At 43.3% G+C, this 19,199-nt stretch overlaps 1 protein-coding gene across 4 annotated transcripts in view; it reads right to left on the minus strand.

Moving 5' to 3' along the window:
• The window catches only part of RAPGEF1 (Rap guanine nucleotide exchange factor 1), an 84,101-nt gene that overhangs the window by 40,274 nt on the left and 24,628 nt on the right, over positions 1-19,199 (minus strand). For all 4 annotated transcript variants that reach the window (XM_063410197.1, XM_063410195.1, XM_063410198.1 and 1 more), the window contains exons 2-6: positions 12,895-13,034; positions 8,476-8,654; positions 5,630-5,786; positions 1,238-1,326; positions 702-854 (exon numbers count right to left, since the gene is read on the minus strand). In XM_063410197.1, coding sequence (XP_063266267.1) covers positions 702-854; positions 1,238-1,326; positions 5,630-5,786; positions 8,476-8,654; positions 12,895-13,034 — 718 coding nt within the window. The remainder of the gene's footprint in view (positions 1-701; positions 855-1,237; positions 1,327-5,629; positions 5,787-8,475; positions 8,655-12,894; positions 13,035-19,199) is intronic.

The raw sequence follows: 19,199 nt of genomic DNA on the forward strand, positions 1-19,199 counted from the left end.
CAAGAAATTTTTATGTAACCTTTAAGAATTCATAAAATACACAGAACTGAGATTCCTAAGGTTAGCCACAACCCTTGATGCCACATTTTTAAATTAACACAACACCTATTTTTCACACCAGCCACTAGCACCAGTACCAGAGAAGAAAAACAACACACGCACACATACAAAAAAACCCTGCAAATTGGGGGTTTTCTCCTCCTTCTCAAAATAGAACATAGAAACTTTTATGTGGTTACTCGTAGAACAGGGTAAGAACAACCAAGCACAAGGGGTTTTTTCACACACTCTTGGCTTTCACTCTTAAGCTGATAGGCAAAGCCCAACAACCTGGCTGGGCAGGACAGATTGGTTAAAGGAGCATTTCCCATTAGATACAGCAGCCCAAGACACTTGTACTTGTGGAATTCACACAGTTTTATGTAAGGTTATCACAGATTTATGTGATGCCTCTCATGCGTGGATGTCAGGGCATGGCACTATCCTCACATAAAAAGAAGGAAAGGAAAAGAAACAAAAAATAATATGAGAGACAGAACACAAAGCAGAGTCCAGTAGCAGGGAAGAATTACTCTGGAGGACTAAAATCCAAAAGTAACACTAACCCTCCTCTCTGGTGCACATTTTGCAAGATTGTTTAAAAACCAGCAGGCTGGTAAGAGGCACTGGAGTTCTTCAGTCAGCTGGCTGGTCAGCATTACCTGTTCTCTGCCACACGAATGCTGGGCAGAGGGGGTTTAGGAGGTGCAACTTCTTCATCCATGGAGTCAGTCAGCAGCTCATTGGATTGAGTCATATTAGTTGTTTTGTTGAGGATTTCCATTTCTCGGTCGGTGAGGGGAAGTTCTGATGGGCTGCAATATGCAAAACACAGATTGTAGATCATAAACCACAGCTGGAACACAGCCTGCTGACAGATTCAAAGCTATTTTAAATCATGTGCTATCAGACAGACACCTAGAGCAGAAGGCAGAATTTGCATCTGCAGGTGGAATTCTGTGTATATGCAGAGCTCAGCGTGCATGTGACACAAAGGGATGTTTCACTGCCAGATTTTGGTGTCTTTCCTATCACAGCATATTCTCTTTTAGTGATCCTACTGAAATGGATGGGGGGTACATAAAGAACACTACACCACCCTCTGTGAAGAGCAGCTGAAGGATTTAACTCCACTGTCAGCAGTCAGAAATTACCCCTTCTATATCAGCCCTGCCCACAGGAGAAACCAGTGACCCACCTGTCAGATTTACATGCTGGTAAACTGGGTTTAACTGGGCTTGTGGGAGAGGGATGCTCCTGCTTTTCAATGGTGAGTCTGACCAGCTCCTGATGGATGGAGAGAAGAAAAAGAGAATAATCACTTCTTGCTGAATGCTACACTTAAACATCCCAGAAACAAAAGGATGCTACTGTAGTAAACTCTTGGTTATGGTTTAATGAGGGTGTGGACACAGAGAGAGCTGAGCTGGGTTTAAGTCTGGTACAGAGCCACATAAATGATGCAGAACAGCTGCTAAGGAGCAGCCAGAGGAAGTTTTGGCAGTATTTGAGTGAAGTTCATTACCCCTGACTGGATGGGGATTCTGCACAAACCCACATGTGTGTCTTTTTGCTGTGCTTCCTCTTTCCTCTGTCTCACAAATGTGTTCCAGTTCACTCAACACCCAGATAATGGTAAATTTGCTTTACATACATAGATCTAAGTAAAAAACAGCCTTACCCAGTGCAGTACTCCATCTAGCCAAAACCAACATTAAATAACTGCTTTATATTTTATATATTTGTTTCAAAAAGCAAGTTTCCAACCAAAAACTAAACAGTGAACACCTTTATTAATAGCCCTGCTTCCCCTGAAGCCACCTTTTAACACGTTAGCAATAGAAGACTTAATCATTCAAGGAGCTACTGTAGTGTCTCTGTTATAGGCAGATAAGGCTCTGGATAAAGAGATAAGGGCATGATAATCCTGAACTCTAAGTCTGCCAGCAGTCAAAGCAACAATCATTCACGCCAGAAATTCGGAGAGAACATTTTATGGATGTCTGAGGCTGACAAATAGATCTGCTCACACATACAAACACATGCCCCTCTTACAGGCAGGCTGGAAAACTGGCAGTGCTTCCTGCCACTATTGGTTTCCCAGCGTATTACACAAAGGAAACTATAAGGGATCAATTTTAATTTAATTTTTTTTTAAAGCAGCAGAAGTACAGTGTCATCATTCCAGTATCATCTTTGTGTCCTTGTCCGTGGAGCTTGGAAACAACTGGCATTGCTCTCCCAGTGCAGTAGCTGCAACTGGGATGTCTTTGCCATCATCCCTGTGAGGAAGGAAAATACCCCAATTCTGGTAGTTTTCCATAAGGCTCTACTGAAAGCTGAAATTCCATGGGTTAACACCCACAGAACAAGAGGAACAAGGTGCAAACACCATCCAAGTGTCCACCACAGCTGCCTTTGGTCTCCGTGCTCTACTTACGCTCTTGGTGTGAGCTGGTGCTCCAACAGAACGCACACTGTGTTACCCAAAACCAGGACACTCAGCTCTCCAAAAGCTGTCCTGGAACATCCCACACAGGGGGAAGAAGAGGGAGCACAAACAGATGTCCACAGGGACCAAAATTATGAAGATGTCCCTGCTGGGACAGAGAGCCCTGGTGAGGAACAGTGTGTTCTGACAAGTGTCCTGATCAGTAACATCACTTGATTCTTTTGGCTGCATTTGGCATCATGGGGCTGAGTGATGACAGAATGGGTTGCCACCTTTCTGCCCTCTGGAGAAAATTCCACTGCTGGAAAGGTTTTTGGAGATCCTTATGCATTTTAACAGACTCAGGGTTGGACCCTGTGGGCCTTTGGGGTAGTGGCCAGCAAGGACTGCAAATGTGCAGGAGCACAATAAGGGAAATAAAATGTATGGGCATTCAAACCTAAAGCCAAAATACTCCTTCAACATCTCCCTGAAAAGGCTGTGGAAGGGAAAAGGTAATGTCTCCTTTTTCCTGACCTTTCTTCCTGACCTTAAACCTAAATTAGGCCAACACTGCAGACTCTGGTGGTGGCTGTGCCACAGCAGCACTGAGGAGCCCCAGACACTCAGGGCTGAAGAGCTCAGTTTTTTTATTTTGCCAGTCATAATAGACACAGTTGTCTACCACATGGGAATATAGGTTAAAACAGGAGAAAACCAATCCATTTTGGCTCAAAAGTATCTTCAGAATAATTCACACCATTGGGAAAAAAACCCAAGGCACCTTCCAGCAGAGGCACCAAGGCAAGGCATGATTGCAATTACCTGAGAGGATCACTTCACCTTCCAGCTTTGACAAATATCACCAGACCCTGAATTTTTCTCCTCTCTGCTATCCCCAAATGAGAACTGGCATTTGGAAATCAAGCCAAAAATCTTTAGCATACACACAGAGGTAATCTGCACACAACTGAGCCAGATGCACATTATGCTATTCCTTATCAGCAAGGCAAGAGATTCCTGCAGCAGTAATTAGAGATAATTAAAGCCTCTCTACAAACTATGCTACTTCAGCAAGCTGAAAATTCCACAATGAGATGGATTTTTGAGAAGTTATGTAATCAAACCAAGGATTTTCTTCCTGCCTAGCAAAGCCCTAAAACCTGAGATCAAAATATCAAGTAACAGAGGTGAACAAGTCTCCTTTATGCTTTATTCTGAAAATAAAGAAGTAAGCACTGAAATGTGGAAGTGGATCTTGTGTGATCTGCCAGAAAAACAAAATAGGCTCTGCTGTGGAGAGAAGTGTCCATCTTCTCAGTTCTGCTTCCAGATCTGAAAAGTGGCCTGGCCTTCCTAAAATAAACCTTGTTCCTTGCTGTGCAGGAGGTGAAAGCACGCTGCTTCCAAATGCTGACCTCTTGATGGGCAAATACTCTCCCATCTCCCCAGACAGCCACACATCTGCTCTAAGGCTGACCAGACATGAGCCAGCTCCAACTGGAAGCCCAAAATAACTTTCAGTCTAAAAACAAAGCAGAGACTGATATAGCCACGCTGCTGAGCTGGCTCATGAACAGACATCCAAAACCTTCCCCAGTCCCAGACCTTCTCCCAACCCACAGAGGACACAGCTCTGGCTGAAAGGCAACAGGTACCAAGGGTTTAAAGTCTTGAAGTCAAAGAGCAATGTGTGTCCAAGTCTCCTCCAGTGAGACCACACAACTCTGCTCCAGATCTGGGGATAACACATCTCTCCCTGGGATTGTGCAGGTACAGCCACTGAGAACTCACCATTTGCTGTGGAATTACAACACAGCACAGCTTTTCACATCCTGCAAATTGCTGCTGGATTCCAGTGCTCACAGCAGCTGAATTTTAGGTTAAACTCTTTTTCTCTCTCCTGCTGTGCAAATTTAAGATCAGCTTTACTTGTAAAATGTGTAGCTTAAAGTTAAAGAGCATATTGTGCAAAATAATCCTAGAAAATCCATCTTCTTTAGGTGATAGAAATGATTTGTTTCAAAGATACTTATTTAAAAGGCTCATAAAGTAATAGCAGATTTTAGTAACTGTGTTTGAGTAACATTAAAGAGATATCCAGATGATGCAGACATCAAACCAAGAGGCCTGAAAATGTGACAGTCAAAGCTTGGGAGATCCACGTCATTTCTGCACTTGGCTCCATTTAATAAAACTGAGTGTGAGTACAGTGAAAGATAATTGTTCCTGATCCATAATTCCAGGAGAAACACCTGCTGCAGTTCCTAAAACTCTATCCCAACTTTCCTTGTGTAGTTGATTTAAACATTCCCTTTTAGATTCATCCCTGCTCTTGAAAGAGATTTAACTTTCTCTACAGTTTCCAAAATAAGATTCCCAGGAGATATGACAGTCTGGTGCCCTAAGCCCACGTCAACCAAACTTTTACCAACAATGCTAGGACAGGTGAGGAGGGATCAGCCCAGAGACAAGCCTGGGACACAGAAATAATGAGTACAAGAACCTTACCAGGAGGCAGAAGGAAAGGAAAGCAAAGCCAACAGCTTTTCCAGGGTGGAACAGTGGGGGAATGCTACAGGCAGGTCTGACAGTGGATACAAAGGTTTCTGTTAAATGTTTCCATTAGCAATGTAAAACTTATCTCCAGAAAACCGAATTTAGCTCATCACCTGTTCCACACCCTAATCCAGCTGCTTAGTGGTGATGTATCACTGACAAATCCCTTGAAATTTCTCTTAAAAGATGGAGCTGGAGTCTTTCATTCTCTGTGGGCATTGACAGGAGCATTTTCATTTTATTTTGCTGAGACAGAGAATGTGCAAACCACGTCTTGTAATCTGCACGGGAGACTGGGAATGACTCGCTGAAAATTTAATACAATGCTGAATAAAGATCCACTGCTTCTTCCAATTCATCCAGATGCCAGGGTGAACATGCCAGAAGTTCACATTCAGAGCCAAACTGTGCTAGTCTTTAACCAGCACTCCAAGAAGGAACATTTAATTTATGGAACAGTTGATTTAAGAGGGAGTTTACTGAAGCAGAAAAATAGGACCTTCATATTTTACCTGCGCTTATCTAGTTTACATAGATCTCTTCTAAAATACATTATTATATGCTTTTTACAATAAAATTTACAGTATTTGTCTCCTGTACCTTGACTCCATCCAGAACAGCTTTGATGACATCCTTGACTGTTGTCACCATCTCCTTGTCCTCGGAATTCACCCCCTCCAGCATCACCTGGTCAGACCAGCGGATGAGGTTGGCCAGGCTCTGGTACACTCGGCTGTAGCACGATGAGATGGCAGAACTGCACAGCAGGAGAGGGAGCAGTTGAGAAAAAAGAACAAAAAGAAAATTTGGGGATGTTATCAAATGTTACAGAGTGAGTTTCACACTGTGCATTTCACTGCTTTGCTCTCTGACACTCGGAATTTGTGTTGAAGAGGTGACAAAGCTCAGGCTTCTCTTCCAGAGCAGCTGCTCTCCCTTCTCTAGCACCAAATGATGACAGTTTGAAGGTACAAACCATCAACAGCTCATTCCCAGGTATCAGAAGGAATTATCTGGGATGCAGGTTAACACAGCAATACTAAAAATAACATTCTTTCCATCTTTATTTACAGCTCCATCCTATGCCTTAACTTTCAAGATAAGTATTTAAGCCCTACATTTAAGTTTAAGCTATGTTATTTCAGTATTATCCTTCTTCCTTATTAGCTCTCCCCAAAACCACCTTGGATCACTGAGAGCTGACTCTATTCATTCCTTTACAAATCACTGCCTCACTGTTTATAATGCCCGAAAACACGTAATTAAAATTACTTCTTTAGAGAAACTCAACTGAATGAATTTCAGGTTTGAAAGAGGAAGGGTGTTGCTTTGTTTTGTTTTTAATGAGAAACAGAATTGAAGCTATTGTTCTGAAGGAAAAAAAAAAAAAGAGTTTTGGAAGGATGACAACTTTAAATAAAAGTTAACTGTAACAACAGTGCTCCCAGGCATTTTCCTGGCCATTCTGAAAACACTGACTTCATTACTAAACAAGGTGTGTTAACAGTACTGCTGATGGCAACGCTTCAGCAATTCTTTGTCATGTTAAATCAATTTCAAACTGCATCAAAACCATAAACAGATAAGAGAAGGTGTAATCTTGCAATCATTACTGATACAAGTTGTTCCAAATCTTCCCGTTTCTCTCTGGTATCCATTTTACATTGGCTTAACTCCAGTAACTTCATTATCTGTGAGAAAAGAACCAAGCCCATGAGCTGCAATGAGTTTATTTAGGTGAATGAAGGTTTGCAGGACTGGGGAAAGAACTACTGTCAAGTTACAGCCAGGGGATACAAACAATGGCAAGGACTTGATTGTTTGGTTGTTGATTTGGTTTTTTTTAAGGTTTGCTGCTTGCCATTTGTTCTCATTTCAAATGAAATTAGCTTGGTAGGAGATATTTCCTAAACAGGGCCCTCCCCCATCTCTTTCCAAAGCTTTGATTTCTCTGCCATTAATCTTCAGTCTGCTTCCTTCTAAGGAGGCAGTAATTGAAAGCCCATTTTGTGCAAGATTTAATTACTTTTTTCCTTGATGCAAATGCTTCCCCTAAAGTAAAAAGAAGACCAACAATAATTGTAGGGCTTTCTTTGTCACTGACACAAGTCTTGCTCACTTTTCTTCAGGGGGATTTGCCATCAGAATCACCTCTTTGTGTCCTGCCACTGAAGCAGGGAGACCAGGACACAGCTTTTTGAGAAAGCCAGATCCCCTTTTGGGTTTTTTGGGAGGCTGAGCAAGGCAGGGCATGGACGTGGGATCTGTGCTTTAATGCACACTGTCTCCAAAAAGAGAGACTTATTAATGCAGAGGACATTCCCATTCTACCAGATTTGCTGACTGTGGTTGGACAGATCCAACCTCAACTGGATCTTACCTGCCCCAGCCACAGGTGTGATACTCACCCATTTCCTCCTTCCTTTTGCCAGCAGCAGCCCTGGCCTCAGCACTGGGGCCAAACACAACCGAACATCTCTGTTTGCAAAGTATTTGGCACCCCAGTGCTACCTCAACTACATTATAAACCTTCCCTGTGCCAGCACTGAAATAAACATCTTGAAAGAAAAAAATGTGGAGATATTTAATGGGAAAACACACAGGAACAGCACAAAAACTGGCAGGATTTCAGGAAGCAAACACCTGAATTTCTCTGCTTAGTTCTGTGCTTTTCTCTATGTTAACTTTGCTCTTTCAGTATTATTCAACAATGTTTGTTTGTTTTCTCTAAGTCAATTGCTCCAGCATCCATGGGATGAACACCAACAATATCTCTATGGCTTGGCAACACCACAAATTCTTATAATCCATGCTGAGCTTGGCTTTGGCAAATTTCTACTTCTTTCCTGGCTTCAAACCCACTGCCTAACCGGTAAAAACATAATACACATAATCTGTTAAAACATAAAACAATAATCTGTTGAGTGCAGCAGGAATGAACTTGGACTGGTTAATCTGCTGAAGTACATCTATTTACTTCTGTATCTGATCCAGTAAAATCCAAAAAAGCAGTTAAGAGTGCAGGCTCAGACTTCTGTAATATCAGGGTGGATAAAGCGAGCACAAAAAAGGATTACTTTGAAGATAAACTCCTTTTTCAGGTGAAGTTATTGGATTTGCTAGCTTTTAGGATACCATCATGGATTGCAGAAGCAGGAACAGCATCTGAAGAGAACCTCTCTCCAGAAAATAATGAATTTCCAAGTTTATGGTAAGAACCATCCCTTCCTCCACTCTGAAAGCAGCCTGATTTGCTTTATCTTTCAACAGCATGAGCTTCTTCACAGCAGGGAATCTGCTTTTAAATGATGTCTGAAAACCACCACATAATTAGCAAAACCAGCAGTCATCAGATACTTCATCAGCATCTCCTGCACTGCGGTTCTTGAGATAAAGAAGGAGCCTGTTGCTCTGCCAGGGTCCCAAAATGCAAGAAGGAAACTCACCTTTGCTGGATGCGTGGGTCAGTTTGCACCAAGGGCAGGATGGCTTCCAGCACTTTACTTGCTGAGCCTGGCAGCATCTCTAATACTTTGTTATCAATTGCCATTTTGTCCACAATCGTCTTAAAGTAGCGCAGTGCACTGACAACCTCCTTCTCCTTTTCCTCTAGCCATGATACATTCTAAAGAGGAGGGAAGAAAAGGAGAGATGTGTTAAAACTTCAGTATTTTTAAAGTATGGTGACACTGAGGTGTAGTCCAGGAGGAGTGGAAAAAAACCCCTTCTAGCATAAACAGGTTTAAATTGAATTACTACTCTTTCAAATGAATAGTCAGTGCAAGATTACACCCACACTTTAACCTTCAGAATTACCTGCATTCCAAACTGAAGGCTGATCTTGATCAGTTTTAGGCTAAGATTAGCACCAGTGATGACATCAAGGACATTGCTTTGAAACCCACACCCTAAACTGGGACAGTGAAAGAAAAAAACATTTCACAGAATGGTTTGGGTTGGAAGGGACCTTAAAGCCCATCTCCACCCCCTGCCATGGGCAGGGACACCTTCCACCATCCCAGGCTGTCCCAGCCCCATCCACCCTGGCCTTGGACACTTCCAGGGATGGGGCAGCTAAAGTTGCTCTGGGCAACCTGTGCCAGGTCCTTGTCACCCTCATAGGGAAGAATTTCTTCCTAATATCTAACCTAAACCTGCCCTCTGTCAATTTAAAGGCAACACTCCCCTTGTCCAATTACTACATGTCCTTGTAAAATACATCAAAATATTCAAATAAACTCCAGTCTGATGAGCCTCCAACCTAAATCACTTTGTGATGCTGCTGGAACAAGAGAACTCACACAATTTCCATCAGGACCAACTGTAAAAGCTAAATTTTGGCATTGGTGAATGAATGTTGCAGGAGGGAACAATTCATTGGAATAAAGCTGAGTTGTGGTCACCGATTTCCATGCCACCACCAACACTAGAGGAGGAAATTCAGAAGTGATACATGCCACCTCAATGGCATTCTGGACAGGGCTATTTTTTAAAAGTTTACAACACTGTGCCTGGAGGACTTTTAATGCCACAAGTAGTTTCTAAGTGAGATTTAAATTAACTACTGAACATGGCTAGACAAGGAGCAGAGAGCTTAGCAGAGTCAGAGTTCATCCATTATCTCCTCAGTAAATTCAGCTTCAAGAATTAATGACCTGTGGGCATTGTGTGCTCCCCATATCCTTGTCAGCTGTTAAACTGCTGCCTTTCTTCAAAATCAGACCAGCAGCCCAAAAGGTTTTAGGAAGAACAATTTATAGGCAGGACTGGTTAGTAATTTGGGGCCAGTTGCATAAAAGGATTAGAATCCCAAGTTCCATCTAGCTCCAACTTCAGAAGTCTAAGTGCCAATCCAAGAACTGCAAACCACCCTGTCATTTTCCATCTCATCTGGGCAGTGCCCAAAATCTGCTGCTGCCTCCCCTTTGGGCAACACTTCTTGCCAGCAACCTCAAGCTCTGATCTACAGCCCACAGTGCCCTGAACTCCCTTGCTGAGGAGCATCCTGGCAACTCAACGGGATAAAAAAATGACATTTCCCGTTTTGCAGGGATGTGCCCTCACCACTGCAAAGTTTATTTCAGGATATAGAATCATAAAAAAATTTAGGTTGGAAACAACCTCTAGGATGATTGAGTCCAACCATTAATCTATGGAGAGCCTCTCCCAAGAAGGTTTTGCACTTCATATGAAATGATCACACATTTTAGGGATCAGAGGGTCTGTAAATTCCCTGGGTAAGTACGACCATGGTGCAGCAGTCAAAGCTCTCAAACAGAAGTGAAAAAATGTGGACGGCAGTTCCTGCTCCAATGGCTGTTTATGGGTTTCATTCAACAACTGTTTCCTGCAGAAAGGCTTGTGACTTAATAGCTTAAACACTCTCCTGGTGCACAGGAGGGATGGGCCTGACAGAGTTCAGGGCTGAGAATGGCAGCTGGAAACACAAATCCTTCCTCTGAGCACGCCAAGGGATGGGAATCCAGCCACTGGACACTGGAGGGACACAGCCCTTTTTTTGTTTGTTTGTTTGTGGGTTTTTTTGTGTGTTTTTTGGTTTTTTGGTTATTTCCCCTGCTAATTCTTTGGGTAACATTCCCCAGGAGCACTTTTTAATGAATCATCTTCCAAGGACCAAAGGTATTATATGTAGGCACAGAACCATGGAATGGTTTGGGTTGGAAGGGATCTTAAATCTCATCTATTCCACCCCCTGCCACAGATTCCACTAGACCAGACTGCCCCAAGCCCTGTCCCACCTGCCCTGGAACACTTCCAGGGATGGGACAGCCACTCATTTCTCTTCTTTTGGGCATTAAATGAGAAAAAGTTACAACTCAGGCAAAGCAGCATCTCCTCTCCACTCTCTGCCTGACACATATAGATATTTTTGGATGATTTCTGAAATTTTCCCTTAATAATCAAGTTGCAAATGCATCATGTATGAGGCACAGCTGACCCAGAAAGGGTCACAGTGAGCTGTGCAGAATACACCCAATTACAAAAGCTGGAATCATCCTTTTTTTCCCTTACATTTTGGCAGTGTAAAACCTTTCAGAAGTCTGTATATAGCACTGAAGGACACTCCCGTTCCTGCAATAGGATAAAAATCACAGACAGGGCTCAGGGGACAAAAGGAGGTTCTGAAAAGAACTCCCCTATCCAGATATCAAGGAGAGCAGGAGATGATGTTTGCATGAGCTGAGCATATCCTTCAGCTCACACATCGTGATTTTACATTAATTTTTAGTATTGCTATTTCTGCTCTACAGTGATTATCTACTTCAAGAGCACAAAAATAGCACCTCAAGTACTTAAGAGGGAGAAAAGGATGATATTTGGTTTATCAAGTGAGCCTTCTGACAGAAGATCTCCCGTTTGTCAACTGATGTCTGTACTCCAGTGAGAAATCCTGGCGACAATCCAGGCACAACCTCTTCCCCACTCCCTCCACACAAAGCTAATGAGCTGACTACACTCAACTAATTGATTAGTTGGACAGTAGCTACTAAAATAGATAAGGAATGAGCCAGAAATCAACAATATTTTGCACGATAGAAATGAATGCAGCTTAAATAATCATGTACAGTAATAAAAAATATTGGGTTTTGTTTTCCAATTTAAAAACCCCAATCTGTGCATAAAAAATGGTTTTAATGTCCAGCATGGCTTATTAGTAAATCCTCTTGCACTGTTTTAGGGGGAAAATAGAAAAGCAAAAACTTCATCTATTATTGACATGCATTTGCTACAGACCACATTTTGAAAAGAGCTCTTCATTTTCTAATGTACTTAATGTGGTCACATATCAATTTAAAGGAAGGCCTCTAAATTATCTCAAGATACCATCCTGAAACATCATTGGAATTAAAAGCCTTCAAGGAGTACTCTTGTTGTTGTCTTGTTTGGTTTTTTTAAATTTAATTTTTAAATAGCACTCAGCATTGCAAGGTGTTTGGCTCCCTAGAAAGCCTCCTGGGGAAAAAAAACACAATCTGGGGAAAAAAACCCCATCATCTTCCTCCTGATGGTGCAGAACAGGGTGAGGAAGCGCTGCAGAGACTTCTCTGGGTGTTAAGCAAGTCACACAGCCTAAGAAAACTTTATCTTGCTGCCTGCTCTCAGTAACTCTACAACAACTCTCAGCAGAGATAATCTGAAAAATTCTGCATTTCTGGCGCTGCACACTGGATGAGACTTTTAACAGCTGAGAATGATGCTTAATTACTCTAAACAACCTCAATTGTTCTTGACTTCTGGCTTTGATTTGTACTTGCAAACTGACTACAGCAGTGTTGTCACAGAGAGAGTCTCCAGCTACATAATCAGGTCACGACAGGAGAGGAGATAACACAGATCAGTTTGTGACCTCATTTCTTAGAGGACCTGGAGTACATTTGGTGTGAGGAACATTGTGCTGGATCAGCAGCTGCCTGAACCCTCCTGTGTGACTCTCCCTGCTGGTGTCATCACAGATTGAGCACATCTTTGGACCAGCTTCAAGGATGTGCTCGCCTGGGTCTGGGGTTTTTCAAAGGATCACACCCCAAAACCAGGCAGCTTTTTGGAAGTTGTAAGCATAACCCACAGGGTGTGCATGTGGGGAGGATGTGTCAGGCCATACACCACGTTCCATAATGAGATATTTAAATGCTTGTGGAAGGAGGTCTCATCATGCTCTCCAAAGGGAGGCACATATTTTGATTTAACACTACCCAGTGCTGTTTATAGGTAACCATCAAGTGACCCTGAGGATCCCTGAGCTGCAGAATTATGCAGAGGATTAATTCACACACCAGATTATGACAAACTGAGTACCAGGAAGCAAGAAACCATCAGGAAAACAGAACATGGCCTTGGCTTACTTTGTTCACTGACTTCTCTGGTGTTTTCACTGTCAGGTCAGCTTGCTTTCCTTTCTTTGAGGGTGTCCTCTTTATTTTTGGTGAATGAAACTTGCCCTTCAACTTCATCGTGAACGAGGAGAGATGGGAACGCTCAGAATCTAGAAAGACACAGAAAAAGCATTACTGGATTAGGGCAAATATGTTGAAACCAGGGCTGTGTTACAGCATTATCTGGAAGACACTTGCACCACGTAAATTTATTGAGTGGAACACGATAAAGAAAATTAATAAACTGCAGCTCTATATTATGTTTCAAACCACAACACCACCATCATTTCCTGCTTTCCTCAACCACAATATCACCATCATTTCCTGCTTTCCCTTGGAGGCAGGGAAGCAGAGGCAGGGACAGTGGGACTGCTACTGCTCAGTGCCTTGGAGGGAAGAGGAAAACCACTTCTCTTCAAAGCACTCATCTCCAGCAGGTCCTTTGCAGTACTTTACAAAGGAGGCAATCATCGTGCCTCTCTGGCAGAGGAGTCAAGGGGTGAAGTGGCTCTGGCAGAGCAGAGCCCTTGGCTGAGGGTCAGTGCAGGCTGGGACTTGGCTGCTTCAGGGATGGAGAACACAATCCCAGGTAAAGCCCTTCCCAGGTGCTCATCTACCCTCTGGGCAGCATCAGTTTTGAATGTGGCCCCGTGGATAATCTGAACAAAAATTCCAGTTGTCATCTGCAATGCATTTCACTTCCAGTGTACCAGAAAAACAGAGAACAGAGGAACTGCTTTGACACCGGGGCATCCTTCAAGGAGCTGAACTGCAGCTCAGCCCTTTTAAAAATTGTATTTTCATTGTCTTTTGAATACCTAAAAGCAGAAGTCTCAAAGGGTTGCAATCATGCCATATACAGACTTACTGTTGAAATACATTTTTATCTGTTTAACCATGAAGCTAAATAAAACTAAGCTGCCTTGTAGAGAGCAATTTGGAAAGTATTTTGAGCAAAGAGCACTTAAATAAATGAAGGTCTGAGTTGCTCTCTGGTGATCCAGATAATTCAGCAGAAGTTACCCAACTTGTCTGTAACTACATAATCAAGAGAAGTACACACTTTTGCTGTATGTTTCATTTTTCTTTTAGATTATTTGAGCATTAACTGCACTGGCTGTAATGAGTCCAGAGGACAGCCCCGTGCATGCAGCACTGCAGCACCTCGTTAGCATGCAGACTGCAAACAGCAAAGGCTGCTGAGTCAAATCTTGCAGCCAGCAGCTAAATAACCACAGAGCACTGCTGCTCCTCGTACTCAGAAACCACCTAACCACAGTCAAGGAAAGGAACCTGTCTCCCTTTAAACCTGATTTCCTGGTAGCATGTTATAACCTTCTGTGAGCACACTACCAATACTCTGGTTAGGTTTGTCCTCTAGACCAAGAGTTTGCAGGCATCCTACAAATGGAAGCTGCATGAGCACCCACCCTAATCTGGTCTGGCTGCAGACCTGTTCTCCATTTACAGAAGTAAATGCTTCCCCAGTTTTCTTTGTATCCTAAAGTCCTGTTCAGTGCACTGAGGAGGGAGGCACTAAAAACCTTGGCCACTGCAGATAAATCCAGGCGTATCAGTTGGCCTCTGAAGAATCACTTAGAGCAGCTGGCACCCCAACTTAGCACCAATTTACGTCATCCAGAGAGGATCTCCAAACCTTTAAAACCTCTCTGTCTCCACAGGGTGCTGAAGGTCACCACTGAAGAGAGTTCCTGGCTGCTGTGATAACACTCTTGAACTCCTCCCCAGAAAATCATTTGTATTTATTCCATACACCATATGAGAATTTCCATATTTGCACGCATATGCATGCTTGCCATGAAAAGTCATGGCTCTGAATTAATTTCTCGAGAACTGGCAAACAATTACAATAATTAATCTACAGGGAAGCAATGGTGACAGCAACAAATTGTGTCTGGCTCCTCCACAGGCTGCAGTGAAATCCAAACTGCCAGTCTCAGTAAGAAAACACTCAATATCCACAAAATCCTTGGTCACCTATGGTGATAATTTCACATTTTAGGGACAGCAGCTCTTCTTCACCACCACCACCAGGCAACCACTGCCCCTTTGCTCTTTTTACTTTGGTCACACCAAACACTAAATCATTTGTGAGGGGATATAGGCACACAGAGCAAGGACAGAAGCAAGTGGCTGGAGCAGAATAGGAACTGCTGAAAATAGTACTGGTGAAGTAAACCAGCTGACATTCGCAAAAATAATAAATGTTATTGTTTGAACAGCCCTGCTAAGTCCTGCTTTGAAGATCACAAATTAATGCAGCTTTTTACTGCCATGGCTTTCTGTCTACACCAAGCACTTTCCAGCTCTCATCTGCTCACAAGTTTCTGATGCATTTGCAGTTAAACAAATGAGTCACAAACCAATATTCTCTCACACTCAATTACACTTAGCACTTAAAATAGCGCTTTTCTTGTTCCAAGCACATTACAAACACATCGTTCTCATCCTTAAACAGTCAGGCCTTAACCTTACTCTGCAGATGGGAAGCAGGCACAGAGGTGAAGCAACTTGTCTAAATAAGAGGGTGAGTCAGTGACTCTGGTACAGCATCTCCATCACTCTGCACCCTCAGCCCTCTCCCCCATTCATGGATCAAGCTGTGGAGCTCCTGTGATTATGTTCAGGGAATGCCAACAGAATTATTCGGCACACTGGGCTTTACAGTTTGCAAGCTGATACATCATTCAAGCATTATAAACAGAATTTGCTTTGTAATGAATCTGGATGAAGTGGTATAAAAGAGAAGTGACACTTGAGCAGGAAGGGATTCTAGCTCACAGGTGTAAGGGACCTAAGCTTTCACAGATGAAGCCTGAAACTCTCCTCTGAAGGCACAGCTGAGCCTAGGCTGGTTACCACAGCACTGGTCTGCTTTGAAAAAGTAACTTTTTTTATACTGTATCCTAATTTAAATATTTTACATGTCCTGAGTATCTGCCCAGTCAAAAAGTTCGAACAGCACAGCACGCCTTTACAGATTAAATAATTTGATAACATACACAGAGACAGAAAACAGAGCCTTGGCAGTGCTCAAACCACTTCTGTCTCTCTGCTCCTTCCTGCCTATCTACAGTAACCAAACCCCTTAATGCAGCATTGAGGTTGTTCTCAGCTTGGGAGTTTGCCCACTGGAAATTATTCTATCATATTACCCTCGCCTCTTGTTGATGAATAGCCAGCAGTGTTTAGCTGGAGTCTCAGCACTGGCTTTCTCCTCTCCAGTGTGCAGGAGGAGGGTACCCCACACTTACTTCTATGCAGTATCCAAATATTTGTGAGATGAATTGGAAAAGTCAGGGTAATAAACTCAATGAGGTGATTTCAACTGGAAGGGGGGGAAAAAAAGTTGTATCAAAGTGTTTCTGTCCCAAAGGAACCACTGACTTTCCATCCCCTCGTATTTCTGTCTGGATGCTCTCTGTTGCTGCACACAACTGGAAAAAACAGCCCTTCAAAATGCCTTTATTACAGATCTGAGTTTCTTGATTTCTGACTGGGAGCTTCCCTACGTCACTGGTTTCCAGCTAACTCCATCCGTGTCCGTGAGGCTCCCGCTCGCCGTGCCTGAAGCAGCTCCAGCAGCTGAGTCACGGCCCTGCTCAGCTCCCAGGCTCAGCTCCCCTGCACGTGTCTGGGGTCTGACCACACACACAACACCAGAGACACGCCTGACACGCCTGCCCCGACCAGCCCCGCTGCCAGAGGGGTTTGCAGCACCCCTCAAACCCTCACACCATGCCTAAGGAGACCAGGACCATCCAGGAGCCACCTGATGCCCCAGCAGCTCCCCAAGCTCCAGCAGTGCTGCTGCCAGTTTGCCAAAGGAAAGCTCACTCTGGTGAGGAAAGAACTGCAGGTTTACAACAACACTGAATTAAAAGGGAAGGCAGATAAATCAGCTTATGCACTTGTGGGCGAAGAAACTAAGGCTGCTTAGGAGAAAGCTGGCAAGTCAAAGCCCAACATCCAGCTCTGCCATAGTCAAATAAATGGTCACTCTCCACTTGGGTTCAAATGAAAGCCAGAATAAGTCAAAGCACACACAAGCAGGTGAATTCCACCAAGCTAAGCCAGCAGCAAATTCTTTGCTTTGAAGTCAAAGTGAAAGTTCAGCCTTTCACAGAGCTCAGTCACAGCAGTTTCCACAGCAGAGTTGGGTGCCACTCACCAGCCTCATGTAACCAGCACATGGGAGACTTCAGAAATGGGAAATAATGCCCTGCCTGCTTTTCCACCTCCTGGTCCTGTTTTTATCACTACTGCTCCATGGCAGGGAGGCTCCAGCAGCTGGGACAGGCTGCTCAAATTGTCTAGTGCTTGGATCATATAGAACTCATTGAAAATAGACTTATTTTTAATTAAAACCCCACAAACTTTAGGATACAGTACCTTTTCTTTCCTTCACCTGAAAAACTAAACTCTCCATCTTCTCTCACTCTCTATGTGTTCAGACACCAAAACTCTTCAGGAGTTAGAGGAGACACAGCCTTAAAAAAGGGTTATAGCTCATTTTCCAGCATGTCCAGACTCTTGTGGCTTGTTAGAAAGAACAGAGTCTAAAAATCTTATTCCACAAATGGTTCCCTTTACAAAGGCCATTTAGGTCTCTCTGCTGGATGCACATATTTAAAAGCTATCAGATTAAAAATAACAACAGACATCTCTCCCCGTGTCCTAATGAAGCTATTGTGCACATTTTTAATCAACTGCTCCTGCCACTTTTGCCACGAGTCCTTTGAAGGCAGCAGTGACTTATGTAATGAGTTACACAACGATGCCCATTAAAATGGCATTTGTTCCCTTGGGCTCAGCTCCATCATTTGAGAAGACAAAAGGCAAGTTGCAAGGCTTCAGCTAAACCCTAGCTGACAGGGATTTTAAGGGTTCTGAAGCAAAAGGCAAAAATAACAAGCTAGAGTTCAAAACGACCTTTCTGCTGAGGAGGTCTGTGCTGTGATGCAGCAGCCAGTGAGAGGCTTTGGGCTGGGGCTACTCCAGATGCAATTCTGCTCTCAGAAACACAGGAAAACAGGTGATGCAGGATGGGCAGAGAGGCATTGAGAGCTCAATATGATAATCAAGGAACATTCTGCAAAGCAGATGTTTTCCCAGATTTTATATGAATATTACTAAAATTCCCAACATCTTCTTCCACCCTTGGGGCAAGGGTTGTATCTGTTACATACCTGTAAAAAATCAGGGGGAGCGTGCCCTGGCTGAAGCTTTTGGGCTCTCTTGTAATGTAAATCTTAAAATCAGTGACAGAAAATCCAAGCCTTTGAGCTTTGCAGGAAACAGCCAAGTTCCTCTGCAGAAGAGCTGGCACAGGAGGCACAGTGGGATGCTCACCAGTGAGCTGTGGGCAACAGAAAACTACTGCAGGCACACTTGTAAAAACAAATTTTAATAATTCTGTCATGTGACAAAATGTTCAAGCCTGCCAAAGTGCAGCTATGAAGGTGGAGAGGTTTCAAGGAGGGTTGAAGAAACAGATGAGGAGGACCCCAGATAAATTCTGCACCCTTTCACACTTGCAGTGTGTCCCTAGCTCTCCCATCACACTGCAAACAGCCTTCAGCTACTTTTCACACCCTCTTTCTCCAGAAGTCCTGGGGATGTTTAAAAGCCTAAAAATGCTGATATGCAGCACTTGTGCAATGCTGCATGTTCCCAAAATGATGAACTGGGATCCTGAGTACAGAAAAGACAGACTGCGACAGAACAGAATTAAAATATCCCTTTTAAATGTATCAGCATATCACTGCTGCATCATGGGTGCTGAAAATCCTCAGACCTACTACTCCCAGCTCTGCGAGTTTACTTTCCTCAGCCTTGCCATTACCCCCAGAAGCAAAGAAAATTAATGCAGAAACAAAAAAAGACCTGGTAGGGGACCTGGAAAGGAAAAAAAAAGGGAGGGTCTGGTGTCAATCAGGAAGTTTGCCCACCCTAACCTTTGTACCTTAGGTGGAGTTGTTTGTAAGCTGCTCCAAGTCCCTCTCCAGGGAATCCAATTGCTAGGAGAGCCGCCAGGTTTTAGAGGAAAACGATGGAGGAAGGGCAGCTGAGAATCAAACAAGCGCTCTCGAGTGCTAAAGGAACTTTTCCTCTAACATCACGTCACCTTGGAAGCAGCCAGCTTTTAGGAGCAGAAAGACCGACTGCCCTTTTTCTTTTTTGGCAACATTACAGTGAATGAGCATAAACCAGTGAGCATTAATGATGTGCAATGACAGCACACAAACTTCTCT

Source organism: Prinia subflava, chromosome 12 (genome assembly GCF_021018805.1).
Source record: "Prinia subflava isolate CZ2003 ecotype Zambia chromosome 12, Cam_Psub_1.2, whole genome shotgun sequence".
Taxonomy (NCBI): Eukaryota; Metazoa; Chordata; class Aves; order Passeriformes; family Cisticolidae; genus Prinia; species Prinia subflava.